A 26,552-nucleotide genomic window follows, 5' to 3' on the forward strand; every position below is an offset into this window, starting at 1 on the left:
GGCTTGTCATTTTCTGATTAGGCATTTTAAATCCATCTGGACTCAATATAGAGTTCAGCAACTTCAGACTATGAACTCCGTCCTCCTCTTTTTGATTTTGTTTCTCTGTGTTTCTATCTTGATTTCATGTTCTGTTTCAGTCGGAGTTGACATTTATTCTGCGATTTAACATTTCCTTGAAACCAATCGTTTATAACCACTGCCACTACTATTACTACTTCTTCCATTGTACTTATGATGTCCAATTTCCCTCACCATCTCCTCTTTCCCTGGCCTTCCTTTATTGTTCCATTTGTATCTCCTCCCTTTTCAACAGCATGAAACCTATCATGTTTCCATCAGTCTTTCATTTCAAAAAGTCATATTGGACTCAACATTCATTTTTTTTTGTCTCCACAGATGCTGCCAATCCTGCTAAGTTTCTCAGTATTTGTTTTTTAATTTTAAATCATGTTAGACATGAACATGTCTGTCTAGTACATTGCTGTGCAATCATGATTCCCAAAAACCAGCATGATTCAAACTTTATCATTCAGAATCTTACTACACTAGATAGTAAAAGGGTATTTGGCTTGTTATGGAAGTGCTGCCTTTTTAAAAGTACTGTCCAATTACACCACATGATCTTCTGCATAACCCTGGATAATACATATCTAATTGTATTTTGAATGTTCTTTGGAATTTGATTCACCATTTTTCCAGGCAGACCACTCTAGATTTAAGCAATCTTCTACGTGAAATACATTTTTCTGATTTCATCTCTAATTATTTTGCTAATTATGTTTTGAAACTGACCTATTTGGTAAAGGAAACAGTTTTTCCCTACCTAGTTTGTGAAAATACCTTATAATTCATGTATCCTTAATCTGGTTCTTTTTCCAAGACCTTAACAGTTTTCCTATAACGTGTTGCCAGAATTGTGCACCAGTAGGTGCACAATTGGTGATATGTAAATATTTAGCATGAGTACCTTGTTAATATATTCAGTGGCAATAACTCCTTAGCCAGACATCCTTAGAAGGGTTGATTGAAATACTGTGGTTACAACTTCTGCTGTTCTGTGGCCTAGCTTTTCTTATCAACGTAGGATGCATGCTTCAGGATCAGATGCCTTGTTAACGTTGAATCATGTCACATAATTACATTACTTTTCTATATATACTTATCTTGTCCAAAATCTCTGCTTCTTATCCATTTCCGTATTAATAACTTCATCCTCTTTTTTTAAAGGAAGATTTAAAGATTCTGTACCTCAACCACATTCTCTGTCTCTGTCTCTTGACTGGAATAGGTTCCAAAATTCCTTTAATTTATTCTAATACTTTTTTTCCTAAAAAGTGTTCTCTTTATTTGCTACTGATTCCTTTTCATGGTCTCTTTGGACTAGAAACATGCACTACTTGGGAATTCATAATAAACACTCAGAAATGTAATGCCGCTCCTTCTATTTCTTAACTGTAACCAAGTAGTGTTAGTCTTTAAACCTTCCTGTACATTATCTCTCAAGACATCTAATATTAATTTTTATCAATTCTGCTAACCACTACCCTCCCCAACAAAACAACTAATCTTCCTAATTACATATAACAGAAAATTTAATTCCCATCTTTTCATTGGGTCTACATTATAATGTATAGCTCATCAAGCTTGTTTGTAATATTCCTTACATGAATAATAATTTTTACTTTCTTAATCATTAATACTTGAGGTCATGCACTTGGGCAAGACCATGGAAAGTACCAGGATTCAGAAGGACCTTGGTGTGCATGTCCACTTGTCCCTTAAGGCAGTGGGACAGGTAGATAAAATGGTAAAGAAGACATATGGGATACCTGCTATTAATAGCTGAGGCATAAATTTAAGGGCAAGAAAGTTATGCTAATACACTGGTTAGGCCACAGCTAGAGTGTTGCTTACAGTTCTGGAGTTCACATTATAGGAGAGATGTGTTTGCACTGGAGAGGGTGCAGAGGAGAGTTGCCAGGATATTTGCAGGGCTGTAGAGTTTTAGTCACAAAGGGAGGTTGGATAGACTTGAGTGTTTTCCTTGGAGCAGAGTAGACTGAGGGGTGACGTGACTGAGATGTACAAAATTGAGGGACATAAACAGAGATGTTCCCTTGGTGGAGGAATTATTGTCCAAAATTAATATTTTGCATTTGTATTTACTGTGGAAAAGGATATGGAAGATATAGACTGTAGGGAAATAGATGGTGACATCTTGCAAACTTTCCAGATTACAGAGGAGGAAGTGCTGGATGTCTTGATAAATCCCCAGGACCTGATCAGGTGTACCCGAAAACTCTGTGGGAAGCTAGGGAAGTGATTGCTGAACCTCTTGCTGAGATATTTCTAACCATCGATAGTCACAGGTGCGGTGCCGGAGGACTGGAAGTTGGCAAACATGGTGCCACTGTTTAAGAAGGGTGGTAAAGACAAGCCAGGGAACTATAAACCGGTGAGCCTGACCTTGGTGGTGGGCAAGTTGTTGGAGGGAATCCTGAGGGACAGGATGTATATGTATTTGGAAAGGCAAGGACTGATTAGGGATAGTCAACATGGCTTTGTGCATGGGAAATCATGTCTCACATACTTGATTGAGTTTTTTGAAGAAGTAACAAAGAAGATTGATGAGGGCAGAGTGGTAGATGTGATCTAAATGTTCTTCAGTAAGGCAATAGACAATAGGTGCAGGAGTAGGCCATTCTGCCCTTCGAGCCTGCACCACCATTCAATATGATCATGGCTGATCATCCTTAATCAGTATCCTGTTCCTGCCTTATCTCCATAACCCTTGATTCCACTATCCTTGAGAGCTCTATCCAACTCTTTCTTAAATGAATCCAGAGACTGGGCCTCCACTGCCCTCTGGGGCAGAGCATTCCACACAGCCACCACTCTCTGGGTGAAGAAGTTTCTCCTCATCTCTGTCCTAAATGGTCTACCCTGTATTTTTAAGCTAACCAATGTCCTGTACAGCCGCAACATAACTTCCCAACTCCTGTACTCAATACTCTGACCAATAAAGGAAAGAATACCAAATGCCTTCTTCACTATCCTATCTACCTGTGACTCCACTTTCAAGGAGATATGAACCTGCACTCCAAGGTCTCTTTGTTCAGCAAGGTTCCCTTTAGCAAGGTTAGATCTCATGGAATACAGGGAGAACTAGCCATTTGGATACAGAACTGGCTCAAAACTAGAAGACAAGGTGGTGGTGGAGGGTTGTTCTTCAGACTGGAGGCCTGTGACCAGTAGAGTGCCACAAGGATTGGTGCTGGGTCCTCTTTTTGTCATTTACATAAATGATTTGGATATGAGCATAAGAGGTACAGTTAGTAAGTTTGCAGATGACATCAAAATTGGAGGTGTAGTGGACAGTGAAGCGGGTTACCTCAGATTACAACAGGATTTGGACCAGATGGGCCGAGAAGTGGCAGATGGAGTTTAATTCAGATAAATGTGAGGTGCTGCATTTTGGAAAAGCAAATATTAACAGGACTTAAACTTAATGGTAAGGTCCTAGGGAGTGTTGCTGAACAAAAAGACCTTGGAGTGCAGGTTCATATCTCCTTGAAAGTGGAGTCGCAGGTAGATAGGATAGTGAAGAAGGCATTTGGTATGCTTTCCTTTATTGGTCAGAGTATTGAGTACAGGAGTTGGGAAGTTATGTTGCGGCTGTACAGGACGTGGGTTAGGCCACTGTTGGAATATTGCATGCAATTCCGGTCTCCTTCCTATCGGAAAGATGTTGTGAAACTTGAAAGGGTTCAGAAAAGATTTACAAGGATGTTGCCAGGGTTGGAGGATTTGAACTACAGGGAGAGGCTGAACAGGCTGGGACTGCTTTCCCTGGAGCATCAGAGGCTGAGGGGTGACCTTATAGAGGTTTACAAAATTATGAGGGGCATGGATAGGATAAATAGTCAGTCTTTTCCCTGGTGTTGGGGAGTCCAGAACTAGAGGGCATAGGTTTAGGGTGAGAGGGGAAAGATATAAAAGAGACCTAAGGGGCAACTTTTCCACGCAGAGGGTGGTTACGTGTATGGAATGAACTGCCAGAGGATGTGGTGGAGGCTGGTACAATTGCAACATTTAAGAGGCATTTTGGTGGGTATATGAATCTGAAGGGTTTGGAGGGACATGGGCTGGGTGCTGGCAGGTGGGACTAGATTGGGTTGGGATATCTGGTCAGCATGGATGGGTTGTACCTAAGGGTTGAGGGATATGAGAGGAAAACTTCTTTCACCCAGAGGTTGGTGGGAATTTGGAAATCACTGACTTTAAGGGTGGTAGAGTCAGAAACCCATATGACATTTAAGCATTTAGATGTTCATATGCAATGCCAAGGCTACAGTCCAAGTGTTGGAAAATGGGATGATTATAATTAGGTGCTTGTTTTTGACTGATGCAGACTCGATGAGCCAAAGAGTCTTTTTCTGTGCTTCTTCCTACACTTTATTAATTCAGTTTTAATGTCTTGAAGCATAGTATAGAAGGTAGTGTTTGCACTGGTCAGTGATTTGATTCAATCCTTGGGCAACTGTCGATGTGGAGTTTGCACATTCTCCCTAAGTCTGCATAGATTTCCTCCGGGTGCTCCGGTTTCTTCTCTGTTCAAAGATATGCAGGTTAGGTGGATTGGCTATGCTAAGTTGCCCATAGTGTCCAACGATGTGTAGGTTAGGTGTATTAGCCAGGGGAAATGCAGAGTCACAGGAATAGTGTAGGGGGATGGTCTGGGTGGGATGTTCATCAGAGGCCCAGTGTGGTCTGAATGACCTGCTTCCATGCTGTAGGGATTCTAAGAGGCTTAAAATAAACTTGGTTTCAGGTCCTTAAATTTTGCTGCAGTATAACGGTGTAAGATTTCCATATGCACAATTGTGAAGAAGCATGTTTGCAATCGATAGTATAAAAATAGTTGACAAAAGGTCAAGTTTACATAACACAAGAATAAATGATACTGAGTAATTAAAAAGGTCTTGAAGTGCTGATGTTCAGTACATAAGCATATTATAACTGAAACAGCTTTTCATACTTCAGCTGCAGCAAAGTTTTGTATAATTCCTTCATTGAGTTCCAAATAAATGTTGAGTCCAATTGAGATTGTTGCCAAAATATTTAAATTCTCATGATATAGTTGAATATAAATAGTTGATCAATTTCAGTCAGAAAACATTTAGTTTTGATGCAACTATTATACATGTCACTATTATACATTGCACCTGAATGCAATACTTAATTGAGGATTAAAAGTCCAGGAGTCTTTCTTTCCAAATATAATTACGTAAAAACATCAAGCGCTATTTTGGAAAGCTTTATAAGAAAAACAATTGTTCATTTCAAGTCCAGTGTGAGATGGATCGATATCACCCATTTTGAGCGCAGACCACGGTATCTCTCTTCCAGGTTATCTTCTTTCATAGTGTTCTTTATTTCTGTTACAAAAAAATTAAAGCATAAAAACACTCAATCTGACTGTTCACTTAAGCTGGTCAGCATTATACCAATAACAGGATTAAATAAGCTAATTTTGATTTCTTTTGTAGGTTGTCTTGCACACCCTAATCAAAGATGCATCTTTTATTTTTGTTTCATGAATGATTTCTATTATTACATTAATTTGTTCTGATATTTCCCTCAGATTACTTTTCAGATGTGAAACTTTGTCCTCCGAGATGGTTTGGATACTTTTACATTGCATGTTCTTCATCATTTGTCAACACTGATATTGCTGCCATTTTTCTGAAGGATCTCGATTGCATGATTCAAACACAAAGACATCAAACCACGTAACAAGACATGAAATGAAATGGCATAAGCAAATTTATTTTGTAAGGCTGTCTATTCTTTTCTCAATCATTAATAGCAAGTGCATGGAGCACACTGATCATTACTTTAATCTGATAGTGGCACACCTTACATCAATGTAACTTTCTCAATGGATATCTCTTTCTGAGAAAATTAGTTGATGTGCTCTCTCATTATAGATCAGTACTGACTTGCAAACCAAGGTTAAAAAAAATAGCTACATGAAAAATGTCAGATAAAATTATCGACTTTGCACCATCCAAAAATAAACCTGCTTCAGACTGACTGTAAACTTACTGCTGCAAACCTTTCACATTGATATTGCAAAGAACAATAATCTATTTTTGAGGTGCCTTAGTTGGATGTAACAACAGCTCTCATAGTCATACAGTACAGAAACCCGACTCCTGGGTCAAACTTGTCTGTGCCGAACAGATATCCCAAAATGACCTAGTCCCATTTGGCTCATATCCTTTGAAGTTTCCTATTCATGTACCCATCCAGATGGCTTTTATATGTTGTAATTGTACCTGCCTCCACCACTTCCTCGAGAGACAAAGAAAAACTACAGATGCTGGAATCCAAAGTAGACAGGCAGGAGGTTTGAAGAATACAGCAAGCCAGGCAGCATCAGGAGATGCAGAAGTCGACATTTTGGGTGTAGGGGGACCTGCAGATAAAGAGGATGGCAGGAGCAGTGTGGTGAAGTAGGGATAGTTGAAGATAATGTACAGGGTACGACCTGGTAGGTCAATGGGAGGAATAAATTTGGTAGATGGCTGGGAGTGGAAGGTAGGGGGAGGGGCTGGGAAGGGATTTTATATGAAATCTGAGAACTCAATGTTGAGTTCTCCAGGATGTAGGCTGCAGGCGGAAGATGAAGTGTTGTTCCTCCAATTTGCGGTTTGGTTCGTTGTGGCAATGGAGGCGGCCAAGGAGGGTCATGTCGGAAAGGGAGTAGGAAGGGCAATTTAAAATGGGTGGTGACTAGGAGGTCCAGTTGGCACCTGCTGGCCTGGCTGAGATCCTTGGAGAACCGTTTCCTAAGTTCACCTGCCTCTCCTCCAACCTACTTTACTGCATCCGATGCTCCTGATGTGATCTCTACGTCGGGGAGACCAAATGTAAACTTAGGGAATGGTTCATAAACATGGTCACATGGGTCAAGTGTAGATTTCTGTAATGTAATAATTTCTCAATTGGACATTTTGAAGTTATTATTCAATCAAATTAAATACAGTAGTTGAAATACAAAATCATAGAATCCTAAACATTTTTGTATGGATTTCAAACATTTATTACTGTTATACAACTCTGCACCCTGCCCAACAGCTCAGCTAGCTCATAGGTCTAATTTCTGGGGCAAAATCTTTCCTGCATTGAGAAATCTTGCCTCGTAGAGTTAGAAACTACCGTTTATACTTTAGGAGATGTGGGAGGAAAAGCAACCATGAATTCGTCAGGGTTATTGGCAGGCAACAATGAGGGGCTACAGTGCATGTTAGATAAATCAAGAGGAGGGGTGGCTACAGAAGGAAATGGGAACCTTTGTTTAACATCAGGGACCATGAAACGAGACATCCCCTTTCAGTGGCTGACCGATTACGGGGACAAATCAGGCTCTTAAATAGTCATTAATTGCCTACTTGGCCTTCATAGGCCAAAATGCCCACCCAACATCATCTTAGCCAATTTAAAAATTTTGCAGAAGTAGATATTTTACCAATGACTTGACACCATATTTTATGGGTCCACCTGCTCCCTTACCAGCGAATAACCCATAAGTTCTAGTCCATTCTACAGAAAATAGAGAACTATACAGCTGAAAAATCGTCATTCTTCGCATACCATAATGATAATCTAATTTGTCAAACATTACCTTTTCTGATCATAGTTTGATAAGGTCTTTTGATTTTTGGCAGCTGCAAATTGGACAGGCTGAAAAATCTGCATTTGCTTAGAAATCAAAAAATATTTACCAGATTTTTCTCTATTAACTCTTATTTTCATGAGGTTGGAGAATTGGCATGCTTTTTCTCAAATACCAGTTGCTGTCATGGTTTGTTAAAAATGCAAAGGTTCTTGTATTACAAATCTACATCTAAATTGTCAGGTGGGATCATCTTGATTACTGTATTTACAGTAGAGGTGTCAAGTACCTTAAATGGGTAAGTATAAACCACAGCTGCCCACAAAATGTCTGTTTGGTTTATAAATATATTATGTATATAGATCCATGAAAAATATATTTTTAACTTTATATGAAAATGCATGCTTTTTATTTGAGTTTGGTCAGATAAATATTGAGGCTGATCTGCATCTGTCGACATATTATGCCTAAACAACTGAAAGATATATTAGGAAATTAATTCTACCACAATTTTTAATTTAAATTTTATAAATGTTGCAGTGATCGATCATCAGCTTAGAGATTCACAATGTATAACTATGCCTGTTGAAAACAATGCTAAGAATTTATTTCATCATTATTATTATGTCCCTGGTAAATGCTTCTATTATTGTTCCTTAATTCTACAGTGGCCAATCAATATAGACTGAGAACTCAAAGTAATTTATGGTGAAAGCCATGAATTTGTCTGTTAAAACTAGCAAACTGAATGAAATGTACACAATTGAATTATGTTTCATTAGCCTGTTGCTATTGTAAATTTCCTATTGGCGTTGTGGCTTCTTTCTTTCACTGCACACATGTAACTTTTTGTATGATAGTGCATAATTTCAGTTTCATAAGAGACCTTTATAATTTTATAAAGGAAATGCAAATGTTGTGTGAAGTATATCTGTGAGCCTGTCTCAGTGAGACCTTAAGTTTTTTTTTGTGCCTTACCTTATACCCAACAAAAAGACACAAAATGCGTACTTTTGCTTCTTAAGTGGTTAGTCTCAGTATCTGAAAATATGGTGCTTTAATGTTTTTTGATATAGCTGTGCTGCAACATATGTGTAAGATTTTATTTATAACAGCTCTTCTAATGTTTCATTTTATATACAGTATTTAATGCAATATAAATACAAAATAAACATTAATATAAAATTAATACTGTCTAATTCTGTCATAATGATCACGCCAGTTCAACACAGGTCCTTTTTTTTAAACCTGTATCTCTGGCAGTGGCATAGAAACTGTATATTTTATACAACTGTGTGTTTTTAAACCCCCAGAATCCTAAACAAAAACTCACTATGTTCTAGAGAATGATTATTCTCACTACAAATATTATAATCTCGCTTGGCAGCTTTTCACAAACTTGTTATCTGACAATGAGCTATGAACATTTCTTACGGCATCACTGATGGACAAGGTTGAGTGACATGTAACTGAAACTTGAAAGATAGCAATATCAAAAATTGCATGTACATTTGCAAAATGCGAAAAAGTAAGAGTGATGCTATATATTTTGTCTGTCTCCTCCTTCCATCCCCTGCCGACCTCTTTCCCAAACCAAAACAAATCAGGCTAGAAAAAAAAAAGATTGTGGACTACCTAATATAATTTCTCATGTTTATTGCTCAAATCAAATAATATCCATTTTTTTTCAAAGGTAACTATGTATTTGAAATGAAAATGAGTTGGATTTTGCTGTCAGCAGCGAAGCACTAGTATTGACCACTGATCTCAAATAATATCTGCAAAGATCTAGAGTCTTTTTGTGCCACTGATTTTTGGGCGACACGGTGGCACAGTGGTTAGCACTGTTGCTTCACAGCGCCAGAGACCCGGGTTCAATTCCCGCCTCAGGCGACTGACTGTGTGGAGTTTGCACATTCTCCCCGTGTCTGCGTGGGTTTCCTCCCACAGTCCAAAGATGTGCAGGTCAGGTGAATTGGCCACGCTAAATTGCCCGTAGTGTTAGATAAGGGGTAAATGTAGGGTATGGCTGGGTTGCACTTCGGCGGGTTGATGTGGACTTGTTGGGCCGAAGGGCCTGTTTCCACACTGTAATGTAATGTAATCTAATTTTCTGGTGGCAGTTTAAATCTGTTGCTAAGTCAAGGGTTCTCCAGTTGTCAGCACCAATGATATAAGCAAGCAGGGTAAGCAGCCATTTACTTTTAGGTATTCTTACAGACTGCAAACCTGAAAGTTAAATGCACTGTATTCCTTCAATTTAAAGTAGCAGAAGACAAAATTAAGGTATTTTAAATACTGTGACAGTAATTATGCATTTAGTATCCCATTTTAAAAGTTATAAATTGGGTAGCATGGTGGCTCAGTGGTTAGCACTGCTGCCTCACAGCACCAGGGTCTCGGGTTCAATTCCATCCTCGTGCACATGCTCCCCGTGTCTGCGTGGGTTTGCTCCGGTTTCCTCCCACAGTCCAAAGATGTGCAGGCCAGGTGAATTGGCCATGTTAAATTGCCCATAGTGTTAGGTGCATTAGTCAGAGGGGATGGGTTGCTCTTCTGAGGGTCGGTGTGGACTTGTTGGGCCGAAGGGCCTGTTTCCATACTGTAGGGAATCTAATCTAATAACTTGAGGGTTATTATAGCGAGCCCAAAAACAAAAAAAAATTTGTCTATTCCACAAATGTGTAGGGATTGTTTAATTAGATGAGCACTTGAAATGTCATAACATTCAGGGCTATGTGCAGAGTGTGGGAAAGTGGGGCTAGTGTCGATTGTAGTGAATTTTTGGTGGTACAGATTCTATAGGCTTAAGGGCCTTTTCTGTATGGTATGATTTTCTTCTATGACTATAACATGAATCATACACCACTTTTAAACGAGTCTTTCATTCAACAACTGATTGGCAGCTCCAGAGTAATTGTAAGCAGTGATAATTGACTTGGTATTAATGGAATATGGGAGGTGTAAATGCAAGACGGGTCAGTGGGTATGTATTCTTCATACCTGCAACCCAATGTTTGAAAGAATTGAAACTAAAACACAAATATAATCACTATAAAATCATTAGGGGCATGGATAGGGTGAATAGCCAAGTTCTTTTCCCCAGGGTACGAGAATCCAAAACCATAATGCTTGGGTTTCGTGTTACAGGGAAAAGATATAAAAGAGACCTAAGGGGCAACTTTTTCACACAGACATTGGTGGTGTGTGTAGGGAATGAGGTACCAGAGGAAGTGGTGGAGGTGGGTACAATTACAACATTTAAAAAGCATCTGGATGTGTATATGGTGTGGATATGGGCCAAATACTGGCAAATGGGACTAGATCAATTTAGGACATTGCTCCTACTCATCTATGCTGACTCAAAGGGTTTGTTTCCATGCTGGACATCTCTATGGCAGCCAATCTGGCAGCATCAAGCAAAGTTAACGTTTTGGATCCAAAAATCTTTCTTCAGAACTATGTCACGAATTTGTTTAGCGCTTAGAAGGATAGGGTCGACAGGCAGATGTAAAGTCGAGAAGACACCTTCAAATGTAGTAGTTCAAATACATTTGCATAATTATGGACATCCACAAATCTCGAATTTCCTAAGTAGTATCCAACCTCTGCATTAATATGTCCCGATAAGACAGCATATGCTCTCTCACGCACATTTCTCACCGCTTGATTTTTAACCAGAGGGAAAGGCTTCAACGGGTCTCCGACTTAAATAATATGCTCCTAGCTGTTACCCATCTTTTGCAATTTCTCAGAGTGTCACCGCTATCTGGAGTTTGGTTTTCATTTCACAATCGGCTGAGAGGAGGTCACCGTCCTCTTTTAGTGATGGTGAGACCCCGACCATCTTCGAGCTTCCTTCCTCTGTCAAAAGACTGACAAACCGCTCGGAAACACACGTTCAAAACGCAACCGACACTCTCACGTGGCCGAGTGATGTCGCGTGACCGGACACCCACGCGGGCGGAGTCTCTAATGCCACGTGGGGACGCAGACCCAATAGGATCGTCGCAAGTGGGCGTAGGGTGTGTGACGTCAGCCACCAGGAATAGGGCTGATGAAATGATGTTTGTGAGACTGTCAAACTGAGTCACGTGTGTGCCCTGGGATGGTTGTCAATGATTCCTGACTCCACACCATGTTATGATACTGCTCACTTCTAAGGCTCTATTACTGAGGCTGGGGCTTTGGTTAATCACTGGTGTATCTCAGGTATTCAATCCATTGGGTGTCAAGCAATTGTCAAATTGCAACTGTCATTGCGATTCAGACAGTAACAGGTGCTACATCCATTTGAGAGAGGTTGCAGTTTCGCCAGTAGGACCTGAGAAACCTCGAACTTTGTAGCGTGGTTGGGCCAGGAGTTTCTTCAGTTACGTCAATCAGTTCAGAAATTAAACCCGACAGCATGGATTCTGCACTAACAAACGGTACTGCCGTTCCCAAAAGAGACTGGTCGGCACATGCCTAAAGTTGTAGTTATCGCTGCTGCTGTTCTCGGGGGAGTGAGATTGTCTTCCAAGAGGCTGGTGGGTGAGGATGATTGTCTTTGCACTATCCATTCCAGACCTGATTTTGTAGTTAGATTGTGTCTTCGTCACGTTCACAGTGGTCCAAGTGGAAAGTCTTGGCAGTAATGTGAAGGCCACAGTGTCCTTGTGACCTGAGAGATCAGGGTGTAGATTGCAGGTTGGTCCACACTATATATTACTTTTATGGTACTTTTTCATGTCCTGAAACTGAGATATTGGACTCTGTGGAATCTCTGGCTTTGTCTCAGAAATTCTCCTAACATTTTTCTTCTAAAAATTTAACTGAGAAAAATGTGCATATTAACACTCGGCAGTACAAGAGACGTACAGCATGGAAACAGACCCTTTAGTCCAACTCGTCCATGCCAACCAGATATCCCAACCTAATCTCATCCCACTTGCCAGCACCCGGCCCATATTTCTCCAAACCCCTCCTATTCATATACCTATCCAGATGCCTTTTAAATGTTGCAATTGTACCACTTCATCTGGCAGCTCATTCCAAACACATGCCACCATCTGTGTGAAGAAGTTGCCCCTTAGGTATAGGGTGAGAGGGCAAAGATGTAAAAGAGACCTATGTCCTCTAGTTCTGGACTTCCCCCACCCCAGGGAAAAGACTATTTATCTAAACCATGCCCCTCATGATTTTATAAACCTCTGTAAGATCACTTCTCAGCCTCTACCCCAGGGAAAACAGACCCAGCCTATTCAACTTCTCCCTATCACTCAAATCCTCCAACCCTGGCAACGTCCTTGTAAATCTCATTTTTTTTCATTTTCTTGCAGTTTTACTTTCGGTTACAAAGGAGAGCCTCATGAAATTATTCCCCATCAAAACTACTTGAAGATAACATCCATTAAAGGAAAGAGTGGTGAGAGGTACTGAGATAGTAATATTGAAGATCTACTTGAAGAAAATGTGTGAAAATTTATTCCAGAGCCTACCTTGCATGTACTGTACCACACACAAGGTCCATGATTTGTTTTCCTTTGAATCAAATAACTACTTGTAGTGAAAGTTGGTAGAAAAGCTAGGCTGAATTCAGCACTTTGTGTGGTCAGTGCCTGGAACTGGTGGTAAAAGTGGTCTAAGTTGGAGACTTGCTCAGCAAAATTGTCCCACTTTCCCAATAAGATAAATCACAACTGACACTGAACGGTATACCTATGAATTGCCAGGAATTCCATTCTTAGGTGATCTTGTTAAAGTACAGATTTGAGACGACCCAGGGAATCCCTTGTTGACTCAACCTGTAAGCCTCTCTTTGTTTGTCCCGGAGGTCGTTCTTGGTGATAGTCTCGAATAATAACTCTTCCAGACAGTTTAATTAATTTCAGTCTTCCCCTTTATTTACCAATAGCATCACTGTTACAACATGATGCTGATACCTATAAGCTAAACTAACTAGGTTCTAATAACACAGGAGAGTAGGACACCAGCTCTTCAAGAGCCTCAGCAGGCTACTCTGATGTACTGATACAGAGTTGCTTCCTTCATGCAAAAAGTTTATAAAAACATTGTGTGTTCTTAATTAGATAAGTGAAAGACAATAATTTGTAAGGAAGAGAAGTTAATTGACAGATCTGTGTACACTTGACTAATCACTCCTCGCGCCCTAAGCCGTTCATCAGGTGGGAAAAACAAATCCAGCCAAGTTAGGCACTTGCTGGTGAGATAAGCTCCTATCGTAAAGAAGTACCAGTCTGAGCTAATTGAAGAGTTCACAAGGTATCCTTGCACAACTCGCATGTCAGATACAATTGTTTTACAAACTGGCTTCTCAGCAAGGAGGACAAACTTTTGACCATAAAATGGCTTCCAGACATATTGTGCCAGAATCTCTTCAATATTAGATTTAGAATAATTTTTCAGTTAGGAGCAGACTCCTGCTTTTTAAGCACTGAATCATTCGTACCTGAGGCTGAGATGTTATCGTAAGGTTGCATTTAAGCTGGTTCATTAGTCTTTGAATTAAACATGCTTTCTTTTCAGAGTTGTGATTCAATTTCAAATAAGATATAAGATCTGATTAGTTAGAGTTGACAGTGGGGCAGTCTATAAGGTCTATAGAGTGGACTGCAAGAACAGCAAGTAAGTTAAGGCTTCATCAGTATTACCTTTTACAGAGTTTGTATTTCATAACCGGTAATGGCTCATAAAGTCTCAAAAATGCAATTAAGTTCAATCCATAGCAGGTAAGCACAAAGAGTTAATTTTCTACTGGTTTTGGCAGTCCCAGCACTAAAATGGTCTGTCTCTCTGTCTGTGTCTCTCTCTCTCTCTCTCTCTCTCGTCCTTTTGAGCTCTCAAGTCAGGGACTTGTAACAGCAAAGATGTTTTTCCCTCTGTGTCTGCCTAACTTGCAAGAGGTAATAAGAATCCATTATAATTGATAGGACCTGACCATCAATTACAAGGCTTTTGATAGTACCAAGTTTTGTTTTGAGGTCAGAATCAAACACTGTCATTAATTTCACAAAGGGATAGCTGTGAATGTTATCACTTGGTATCCTGTTTACACAGATTCATTGATGTTAAGGCAAATGTTCTTAGTTGCCTTAGAGCACCCTGTTATCACTTGGTTAGAACAGATGCTTTTATCTTCTGCATAACTTGGGTTCCCCCTTTTTCTGAGCCTCCCTACCTATTTTCTAGTGTGCAGCAAATATATTCTATAATTCTATAGTCTAAATGTCTAGAGACAAGTTTTAAGGCTATAGACTTTCTCATACTAATCAAACCTAAAACTAGCTGCCTCAGACTGAGACTTGTATATTTTCAAGAGAAGATCAATATAGTTCTTAGGGCTTAAAGGGATTAAAGGGTGAGGGGTGAAAGGAGGACAGGATGATCAGCTATGATCATGTCGAGTAGTGGAGCGAGGCTCAAAGGACCAAGTGGCCTACTCCTTTTCCTGTTTTCTATGTTTCTATTTTCAGTGCTTTCTATTGCAAATACAATCAGGCCAAGAAATGTTAATATACTGATGCTTCTCCTGCAATCAAAATATACATCCAAATTCAGAATGACTTATCAACATAAATGCATTCACTTTTAAAGAAAATTATCAATCTAAAATTATCACATGAAAGGATGGGGAATAAGATGTCAATGGCCTATTTCTAGTTTTATTCAAAGCAGTGTAACAAAACTCTCTCAACCAACTGAATCGACTAGAGACCTGCTGTCAGCCTTCTTGAAATATTTCCCATTGAATTGCTGCAGGCATGAGTCTCAGAATGACCATTCACCTCTCTTCTGTACACCCATGAAGGATTTTTTCCCATGTAGGCCCACCCTTTTCCACTTCAGGATACTTTAAAATCGCAAATGAATCTGCATCCTACAAATCTGTTTCGTTTGTGTCCAACCTTATATGCCTTTGAAGTTATGGGCTTGGCTTAATTTATTGTGGCTACAGCAGGTGATAACATATCTGAAAGTTAGTACATATTAGAACATTTCGCATTATGCATCCTTCATGATTGCCAGTGTAGCTTGCTCTTAATAAAACCAATAATCCATAAGTGAAAAAATATTCCTGATAGGAATATTTACATTAGAGTAATTTTGCTTTGCGTGACTTTATAGTTAAGAACATAAATTTGGTCTGAATCTAGAGTCAAAACCAACCAGTCACAGAACTCGAGAGAGAGAGATGTTAGAAGAGCTTAATCATTTTAAATAATACAAGATTAAATAAGCAGCTCTAGGACTTCTGTATATGAAAGAACATACCCCCAGAATTGTGCCGAAGCTTCATAGATGTCATCAATTATGGAATGAAATCAGGTGATTTTAAGAAAATTTTATAGCAACGTGCTCGAAGAATTACTGGTCATTGAAATAAAAATATGATGCTCTATCACATTTTTGTTATTAGAATTTGCTAGCATGTTAACTAAATCCTTTACAATAAAACATTCTCAGAAGATGAAACAAAATCTGGTGGCAAAGAAATAGCACTGACTTTTCCTACATTTTGACTTTTTAAATTAGAATAGAATATTCTTTATTGTCACGTGTACTCCTGTACAGAAGTGCAAGAGTACATTGAAAAGTTTTACATTGACTGCCTTTAATGGTGCGATCTTAGGAACAAGTACCTAGGTACAAGTCTTGGATACAAAAGAGGAAAGGTAGTAATATGACCTACTATGTCTTAAAAAAAAGGTCAAAATAAGACAGTTATAACATCGTTAAAGGATTGACATTACAGACTGATAAAGAATTTCAAATAACAGCAACTCAGCACATGGTCTGATCGCCTGCGCCAGACCCCAGTCCAACAACTGTCCCGCTCCACTCCAAGTCTCCAGTCTACTCCACAATGGCACTCAGCTGCACTAAGGTAAGTTGGCTGCTCTGGGACTCGTTCACCCTCCGGTTGCTCTGGGACTCGCTTTCCCGTGTGCTGCCTCAGGATTGCTAAAAAGAGAGGGAAAAAAATGTCGAAAGAAAAAGAACGACTGGGGCAGCAGAGCTCTGTGTGGAGTGTCTTATTCTGGTTCAGTCTTGCAGGAAGTAAAAAAATTGATGATCCCCAAAGACTGAGTTTGAATTTAAATACTTACTTAAAGACTTGTATTTCCCGCCTCAGGCGATTGAATGTGTGGAGTTTGCACGTTCTCCCCGTGTCTGTGTGGGTTTCCTCCGGGTGCTCCGGTTTCCTCCCACAGTCCAAAGATGTGCAGGCCAGGTGAATTGGCCATGCTAAATTGCCCATAGAGTTAGGTAAGGGGTAAATGTAGGGGTATGGGTGGGTTGCGCTTCGGCGGGTCGGTGTGGACTTGTTGGGCCGAAGGGCCTGTTTCCACACTGTAAGTAATCTAATCTAATCTAATCTAATCTAAACCGGTGGTTTAGCTTACACAGGAATAGAAACTGACAAGGTTGCCCCAATTTACTTTTGGTGGCCTCTTCATTTCAAATGTTACTTATTTAACCTGATGAGGATTTATAATAATTATTTTTCAAATGAAATAAAGAATGATAAATAAAGTTTTACTTTGATCCTTTAGCTGCCATGACAGAGCCAGTATTTGCAGCACCCTCTGATTTGATAGATTCTGGTCCAGCTCCATGTGACCTAAGTTTCATGGAAGTTATTGGTCAGAAAATGAGAATTCCTAATAGACTGAAAGTCACTGAGGAGCAAGAGGAGGAGGAGGAGGAGAAAGCAGAAGATATTCACCTATCAACACTGCGGATGCAGATTCCCGAAAGAATATCGATGGGAGGTAAATTGTGTTAACACCAATAAATTACAAACAAGTTTGCATTCTATGTTCATATCCATATATTGATCAAGGTCATTACATCATTGAAAGAATTTTATGTATTGTAATGGGAAATGATTACATAGAATGGACAGGCCAAGCAAATCAGGTTTATGCCGCACACTTGCTGCCATTTATCCTTTTTAATCTATTAACATAACCTTTTCCTTTTATCCTCGTGTATTTATCAAGTTTCCTGGTTTAAAAAAACTACATGTATGATATGAGCCTCAACTACTACTTGTGATAGCAACTTCTACCTGAATACATGCTTGTTATTTTAATATCCCACCACAATGACAGGATTTAAAAAAGAAAATGTTAATGAGAAATGAGCAATGATATAAATTTGTATTTATTGCCCATCTCTGTATTACCACGAATTGTCCGGTTGTCTTCTGATTTCGACAGTGCATCACTTATGCTGATGACAGAATTATACAGAATTTTAACACAGTAATGAAGAGGAAGCAATTATATATATGTCCAAGTGAGGACTATGTGTGACTTGGGAGCTTAGATGGTGGTGAATTCCTGTGATTTTTCTGCTCTGCTCCTGTAAAGTTGAGATATGAAGAAAACATGACAAAAAAGGCAATGCAATAAATTAATAATGAGTTGAAATGGAGTGTAAAAGTCAGCGTGGTGGCTGAATATTGATTAAGGAGTCCATTATTATACCAAGGAGGGATGATATCTTCGGCTTGTCAATTGAAGTTGTCTGGATAGAACTTAAAACAGAAAGGGGGCAATCGTTTTGCTCGGGGTGTATTATAGACCACAAGACAGTCAGGGATAGATGAAAGCCAGATATGTAGGCAAATAACAGTAGGCAAATAATAGGAGATTTCAGAATGAAATTAGGAGAGCAATGAAGGGGCATGAAAAAACACTTGTGGGGAATTTTAAGGAAAATCCAAAGGTGCTCAGTAAGTTTATTAAGGTAAGTGAATAACCAGGGAAAAAATTTATGGCCCCCATTAGGGATCAAAGTGACAATCTGCCTGAGTCGTAAGACAGCTGAGGCTTTAAATGAAAACTTTGTATTTCTATTCACTGTTGGGAAGGATAATTCAGGCATAGAAATTAGGGAAGGGGACTGTGATATTCTTCAATTAATTAGTATTGAGAGAGAAGAGTTGTTCGTGGTTTTAGCAGGCTTGATAATGGATAAATTCCCTGGCTCAGATGAGACATATTTCTGGCTTGTGTGGAAGGTAAAGGATGACTTTTCTGCGGCTGTGACATTAATTTTTAAATCCTATCTGGCTACAGGAGGGGTGACAGAGGAATGGAGGGCAGCTAATGTGATACTGTTAATCAAGAAGGTTGGAGGAATAAGTAAGAAAATATAGGCCAACATATATAACATTTTTGATAGGGAATCTATGTTGGAAAGGTTCTGTTGGACAGATTTAATCTCCACTTGGAAAGATAAGAAATAATCTAGGATCGTCAGCATCGCTTTGTAAGGAGGAGCTTGTATCTAACAAATTTAATTGAATTTTTTTGTAACTGTACCTGCGTCTACCATTTCCTCTGCCAGTTCATTCCACATCTGAACTACCCTCTGTGTGAAAACATTGCCCCTCGGGTAACTTTTAAATCTTTCTTCTTTCACCTTAAAAATATGCCCCCTAGTTTTGAACTCACCCACCATAGAGAAAAGACCTTTGCTATTCTCCCTATCGATGACCCTCATGATTTTATAAACCTCTATGAGGTCACCCCCTCAACCTCCTACACTCCAGTGGGGGAAGGAAATGTTCCAGCCTATCTAGCCTCTTCCTGTAACTCAAATTCCCCAGTCCTGGTGACAGCCTGGTAAATCTTTTTTGAACTTTGTCCAATTTAATAATATTCTTCCTATGGCAAGGCAACTGGAACTGTACACAGTATTCCAAAAGTGGCCTCACCAATGTCCTGTACAACCTTAACATGAGTCTCAACTCTTATACACACTGGTCTTAGCAATGAAGGAAAGTGTGCTAAGTGGCTTTTTAACCACCCTGTCTACCTGTGATGCACTTTCAAAGACCTATGTCCCAGAATGCATAGGTCTCTCTTCGAAACAGTACACAGGGCCCTACCATTAACTGTATAAGTCTGGCCCTTGTTCACTTTACCAAATGCAATACCTCCTATTTATCTGAATTAAATTCCATATGCCACTCCTCAGCCCATTGGCTCAATTGATCAAGATACCTTTATAATCTTCTTTGCTATTGACTATACCAGCAATTTTGGTATCATCTGCAAACCTACCTACCATTCCTCATAAATTCTCATCCAAATCATTTATAAATGACAAACAACAGTGGACCCAGCACCAATCCCTATCTAACACCAGCCCAAAATAGTAACCCTCAAACACCATCCTCTGCCTCCTACCATCAAGCCAATTTTGTATCCCGTTGACAAGTTCTCCCTGAATCCCATGTGGTCTAACTTTACTACATGCAGAACCTTGTCAAAGGCTTTACTCAAGTCCATGTAGACGACTTCTACCGCTCTGCCCACACTAATCTTTTTTGTTACGTCCTCATAAAACTTAAATCAAGTTTGCGATACATGATTTCTTAGATAAGGACTAATTAGGGATAATCAACATGGCTTTGTGCAAAGGAAACCATGTCTCACAAACTTGATTGAGTTTTTTGAGGAGGTAACAAAGAGGATTGATGAGGGCAGAGCGGTAGATGTGATCTATATGGATTTAAATATAGTGTTCGACAAGGTTCCCCATGGGAGATTGATTAGCAAGGTTAGATCTCATGGAATACAGGGAGAACTAGCCATTTGGATACAGAACTGTCTGTAGAAGACAGAGGGTGGTGGTGGAGGGTTGTTTTTCAGACTGGAAGCCTGTGATTAGTGGAGTGCCACAAGGATCGATGCTGGGTCCTCTACTTTTTGTCATTTACATAAATGATTTGGATGCGAGCATAAGAGGTACAGTTAGTAAGTTTGCAGATGACACCAAAATTGGAGGTGTAGTGGACAGCGAAGAGGGTTACCTCAGAATACAACAGGATCTTGACCAGATGGGCCAATGGACTGAGAAGTGGCAGATGGAGTTTATTTCAAATAAATGCGAGGTGCTGCATTTTGGGAAAGCAAATCTTAGCAGAACTTATACACTTAATGGTAAGGTCCTAGGGGATGTAGCTGAACAAATAGACGTTGGAATGCAGGTTCATAGCTCCATGAAAATGGAGCCGCAGGTAGATAGGATAATGAAGAAGTCATTTGGTATGCTTTCGTTTATTGGTCAGAGTATTGAGTACAGGAATTGGGACGCCATGTTGCGGCTGTACAGGACATTGGTTAGGCCACTGTTGGAATATTGCATGCAATTCCGGTCTCCTTCCTATCGGAAAGATGTTGTGAAACTTGAAAGGGTTCAGAAAAGATTTACAAGGATGTTGCCAGGGTTGGAGGATTTGAACTACAGGGAGAGGCTGAACAGGCTGGGACTGTTTTCCCTGGAGTGTCAGAGGGTAAGAGGTGACCTTATAGAGGTTTACAAAATTATGAGGTTAATTAGGCAAAGTCTTTTCCCTGGGGTGGGGAGTCTAGAACTAGAGGATAGGTTTAGAGTGAGAGGGTAAAGATATAAAAGAGACCTAAGGTTGCAACGTTTTCACACAGAGGGTGGTATGTGTATGGAATGAGCTGCCAGAGGAAGTGGTGGAGGCTGGTACAATTGCAACATTTAAGAGGCATTTGGATGGGTATATGAATAGGAGCAGTTTGGAGGGATATGGACTGGGTGCTGACAGGTGGGACTAGATTGGGTTGGGATATCTGGTCGGCATGGACAGGTTGGACCGAAGGGTCTGTTTCCATGCTGTACATCTCTATGACTATGACACAAAGTCATGCTGACTATCCCTAATCAGACCCTACCTGTCCAAATGCATGTAAATCCTATCTCCCGGAACCCCCTCCAACATACCCACCACTGATGTCAGACTCACCAGTCTATAGTTCCCAAGCTGTTTCTTCCAGCTTCTTGGCAAGATCACACTGGACAAACTAATTAAGAAACTAAGAGCTGTGGGATCCAGCGAAATTTGGCAAATAGGATCCAAAATCAGTTTAGTGGCAGAAAGCAGAGGGTGATGGTTGAAGCATGTTTTACCACTGGAAGCCTGTGACAAACCACAAGGTTTGATGCTGGGTCACTTGATTTAGAGGGTTCGAGAGATTTGAGGAAGTTGTTTTTTTTCATACAGTTGTGGGTATCTGGAACTCACTGACTGAGCAGGTAGTAGAGGTGGAAACCCTCAAGACACAGTTGAACGCTTGAAATGGCATAGAATGCAAGCATGCAGCCCAAGTGCTGGAGAATGGGAATAGAACTGGTGGAGTTTTGATGACCGATGTGGGTGTGATGGGCCAAAGAGCCTTTTTAAAAAGTCTGACTCTAGTTAAAACTTTAATAATTGATGACAATGACCAGCCAAAGTACCAACTAAGCTAATTGATAAAATCTTTGATACATTTTCAAGTAAGTAGAGCTAGAGAGAAATAGATTAGGCCCCAAGTTGTCATCAAAGGGAAGAATTTGGAACTGAGGCCAACTAAAGTAGTTGGGTTTAACTAACACTGATCTAACCTCTGCTGAATGCTCCAAGTTGGCCTTAGTGGAATTCATATGAGTGAGGTTAGGATACATGGTGCCTTTTAGCCTGGGTTTTCTTCTGCTTGCAATTTGTTTTGTGGAAGGTTTTTGGGGAGGGAGCAAAAGAAACGGAAGGGTACGTTTGTGTTTTTCACACTCCTACAACATCTCGGACTCTCATATGTACAGACTTGCTTCCCTATTCTCTCGCTTTCTTTCACACATGCATACTCTCACTTTGTCTTGCATACACATTCACTCCTCAGCACGGACACATACTTTCACACATACCCTGACTTCTCTTGCACAAATGCACAGATTCTCACACTTTCTCGCTCTTGCATACTCATTTCTCATACGTATGCACACATGCTCACTCTGTGTGTGTGCCTCTCTCTCTCTCTTGCATGCGCACACACACTCTCTATTTCAAATAAAATACTCAACAAAAGCTAATGTCTAAAAGGAATGAGCTCCTGTGCATCAGGTCAAATTTGAAAAAGAAAATCCTCAACTGACTGTCCACTTTCAGTTGATGGATCAGTGCTCCTTCATATGGAGAAAACACAGAAAATAACTCATGCACAGAAAATACTTTTGATTGAGGATGCAACGTCAATAGGTGCAGCATGAGAGTTCACTATTGATGCACTTGGTGAGTCATAAAGACTTAGCCACCAAATTAGGCTTGTGGCAATTGCTGAGATAACAGTGCCTAGGTAAAATTTACCTGAACATGTCACCTGACACAGATGCAGCTTTTCTCATGACAATATTGGTAGGAGTGACTACTTGAGAATCATTGTGGATACAAAGTCTTCTCATTTTATTCTGGCACTACCACTATACTAATTGAGATGGATTCAAAACTGATTGAGCTGCCTAAAACAGGACAAGCATGATGTGTAGCATTATGTCTGCAGCAGAATTGTGTCACTGATATACAATTTGGACTCAGCCAGGCACACTTGCTGCTGATTTTCTTTGTTTTATTCAAGCATGAGGAAAAGTGAGACTGGTGGCCCTTGACATCGAGGCACCCTTTGACCGGATGCAGTGTTACAGAGTATTAGCCAAATTGAAGTGAATGTGATTCAGAGAAAATGTTGATTGATCAAAATAAAAGATAGAGTTCAATCATCTCAGTCCTGTTACATGCACCACTACCTAAGTTTTTCAGGATATTCTCTTAAGTCCATCAATCTTCAGCTACTTTATGAATGACCCGGCCTCAATCATAAGGACAGGAAATGTTTGTTGCTGATTGCTGCTGTTGAAAATATTCACAATATCATGACTACTCAGATATTGAAGCAGTCCTTGGTCCAATTTTAATAAGACAATGAACAACATTCAGTCTTGGGTTGATAAATGGCAAGTAACATTTGCTCCACTCAAGTGTCAGACAATTATCGCTATTAAGAGAGAAACAAGCCATCTCCTTTTCACATATAGTCACAATGCCATTGCTGAATCTACCACTATTACCATGTTGCAAGCTATATTCCTTTAACTATTTCTGCTGCTATGTGGGCATCCTAGGTCCATGCGCAGCAGTACCTTCCAAAATTAGAAGTTATTGCATGCAAACAGTGGCTGTGCAATTTGGAGCAAGCATTGCCTAGGCATTACTATTGATGGGAAACTGAAATGGACCAACAATTTTAAATACTGTAGCTCCAGGAGAAGGTCAGAGGCTGGGAATTTTGCAGTCAGCGACTCGCCTCCTGAATTCCAAAATCTGACCACCATGTACATGGCACAAGCCTGGAGTATGATGGAATGTGCTCCACTTGCCTTGATGAATGCCACAATATTGAAGAAGCTTGACACCATTCAAGACAAAGCAGCCTGTGTGATTGGTGCTTAAACATTCACACAGCATACTATTGGGACACCATGAATGCAATGTGTATCACCTCTAAGGTACCCCCAACCTCTACCTAAAAATAACAGCAGCAACAGGTGCATGGGAACACAACCTCATTTAAGGATGGAGAATAAATATTATCAGCTATAGTAATTGGCCTCTTTAAAGACAAGCTTTGAAGAAAGAGTCACGTGACCTTCTAGTCCAATCAGGGACCAAGTAGAGAATCTGTAAAAGGTTATGAGGACTCGCTCAGCAGTTGAATCTGGGAGCAAGTTACACTAGGATGTGTCATGTACTCTGTAAGTGTTATTGTATTCAGTTGTTTTATAACTTAACTAACACAGCTAGATACTTTCAACTATGTCAGATATGCACTCAAAATAAGAACCTAATATATAGCTAAGTGAATACTATTGGGAAATAGCGATTAGTTGCTTCAAATTAGAGAACTTGTTAATTGGATTTAAAAGATTGTACCTTTCTCTTTAGAAACAGAAATGCAGGATATTGGTGCAAGACCATACTTATATGGTTGGTTCCACAACAATCCATCGATAACAGATCCTCCACCACTCAGTATCTCTCCGAACTTAATATTTGGACCCAGCCATGCTTTGAATATGGACCGACCTGAGAGTCCAGTGCAGGTGTGTGAACAATAACATTGTGTTTTTCCATATAGTATAGATGTACTTTTGAGGTTGCCAGAACAGCTGTCCTTCTCATTCCATCCACCCACCCTTCCAGCTACCCCATTTAATGGAGTTTAAAAACAGGAAACAGAGTTTGCATTTTTATTATGCCATCCATAGCCCTGAGTTATCCCAAAGCAGTTTATAGCTTATAAAATTATTTTGAAATGTCCTTAACGTTCAAATATAGAGACCAACTGCAGTCAATTTTCACATAATAAAGTCTAACAAGCAGCAATCAGACAATTGACTGAATAACAACCAATGCTGGAGATCACAGTGGGTCAGACAGCATCGATGAAGAAAGAGCAAGTATACGTTTCGTGGTGTTGATTGAGGGAAGCAATTTCGATTAAAACAGCAGGAAAAAACCTCTACTGTTCATTTGAATAGTACCATGGGATCATTTATGTTCAGTAGATATGGGGCTTCTTGTTTCAAAACCTCTGGAAGACAGTATCTGCAACAGTGCAACATTCTGTTAGTGCTGTATTGAATTTTCAGATTGGATTATGTGTTTAAATCTATATGAGATCCCTGAACCCATGGACCTTGTGACAAGGAGATGTAGGCATTGCTGTTGGCCAGGGGTGATAGGTTTAAGTCTATGTAGTCAGTCTTTTGATCTCAGTTGGATAGGTTAAGTCCATTTTTGAGTGAGAGTTATTCACAGGTGTTCTGAGATCGTCTAAGATAAAAGAACAATGAACTCTCCTTAGTCTAGCATAGGATGGCTAAATAAAATCATGTGGTCAATGATTTACAAAGAATAGACAACAGAATTAAATGTTTAAACCTTTCTTATAAGTTAAGTCTGGAGATATCCATGCATGGCTTGCCTATTGACGGTACTACTTAAAGAAAATGTTTATTCTGTCAATATTTACAAAACAAAATTCTCAATGCAAATATTACTGGCAAAGGAGTGAATTACTGATTCCTAGCTACCTTGATAAAGTAGAATGCTGACTTTTAAATTGAATTCACCCTAGCAAAAGCAAACACAGAATGTGCAATGTTATTTTATTGCAGACTGCTACTACCCAACATTCTAGTAGATCACGAGCATTAAGTGAGAATGAAATTTGTCTGTCAAGTGTGTCCAGACGGCAGAGGAATTTGTAAGTGCAATATGTTGATTTTGTCTGTTTGTGATGTTGCATAGCCAAATCTACACAGCTAAAATAATGATAAATATGGCATTCCCAGAGACTGGAATGGAGTATCTAATATAGAATGGAAAGTTTAATAACTTTATTGAAGCCAATGGTTTTAAACTGTTATCACTCAATTAATGGAGAAGATCAAGTGGATAATGAATATTTAATCCCAAACAAAATAAACTTTATCAGACTTTTGTATATGCCATATAATATTATAACTTGAATATTACAGCGGCTCATTACACACTTATTTTACATCAGGGACTGCAGGTTCATATTCAAAATTAGTTTGACCCAGTTCACAGGAGGCACAGCCCTTATCAAAATTCCTCAGATAATCTGAGTTGAAAGGATGGTTAATCTGGGATTTGGATATACTTTATGCAAGATCTACTCTTTTGCTTTTGAATTTTGGAATTGTTATGACCTACTGGGATAGAACATAAGTTGGGCCTTGTTATTCCCAGAGTCATCAAAAATTTTAAAGGTTTTTTTTAAAATGTACGCACAGTGCCCCAATTTATCTCATTTTCAAACCATTGGTCGTTAGAAAGCATCAACCACTTTTCTATACTAAATAAATCTATTATTTATAAGTAAACTGTAGTTACAAGTAAACTGATATTAAAAAAATATCCTTTGCCATACAACACTATTAAGTAAAACTTTAATAATCTCCCCCTTTACGCACACATATT

General features: G+C 39.5%; 1 protein-coding gene across 1 annotated transcript in view; it reads left to right on the forward strand.

The window, feature by feature from the left end:
- Window positions 1–11,734: 11,734 nt before the first annotated feature.
- LOC122557545 (mitochondrial fission factor-like) overlaps window positions 11,735–26,552 on the forward strand; it is a 61,649-nt gene continuing 46,831 nt past the window's right edge. The window contains exons 1-5 of the mRNA XM_043705291.1: window positions 11,735–12,217; window positions 13,006–13,098; window positions 17,242–17,460; window positions 24,489–24,646; window positions 25,724–25,812. Coding sequence (XP_043561226.1) covers window positions 17,247–17,460; window positions 24,489–24,646; window positions 25,724–25,812 — 461 coding nt within the window. The 5' untranslated portion in view covers window positions 11,735–12,217; window positions 13,006–13,098; window positions 17,242–17,246. The remainder of the gene's footprint in view (window positions 12,218–13,005; window positions 13,099–17,241; window positions 17,461–24,488; window positions 24,647–25,723; window positions 25,813–26,552) is intronic.

Source organism: Chiloscyllium plagiosum, chromosome 15, assembly GCF_004010195.1.
Source record: "Chiloscyllium plagiosum isolate BGI_BamShark_2017 chromosome 15, ASM401019v2, whole genome shotgun sequence".
NCBI lineage: Eukaryota > Metazoa > Chordata > Chondrichthyes > Orectolobiformes > Hemiscylliidae > Chiloscyllium > Chiloscyllium plagiosum.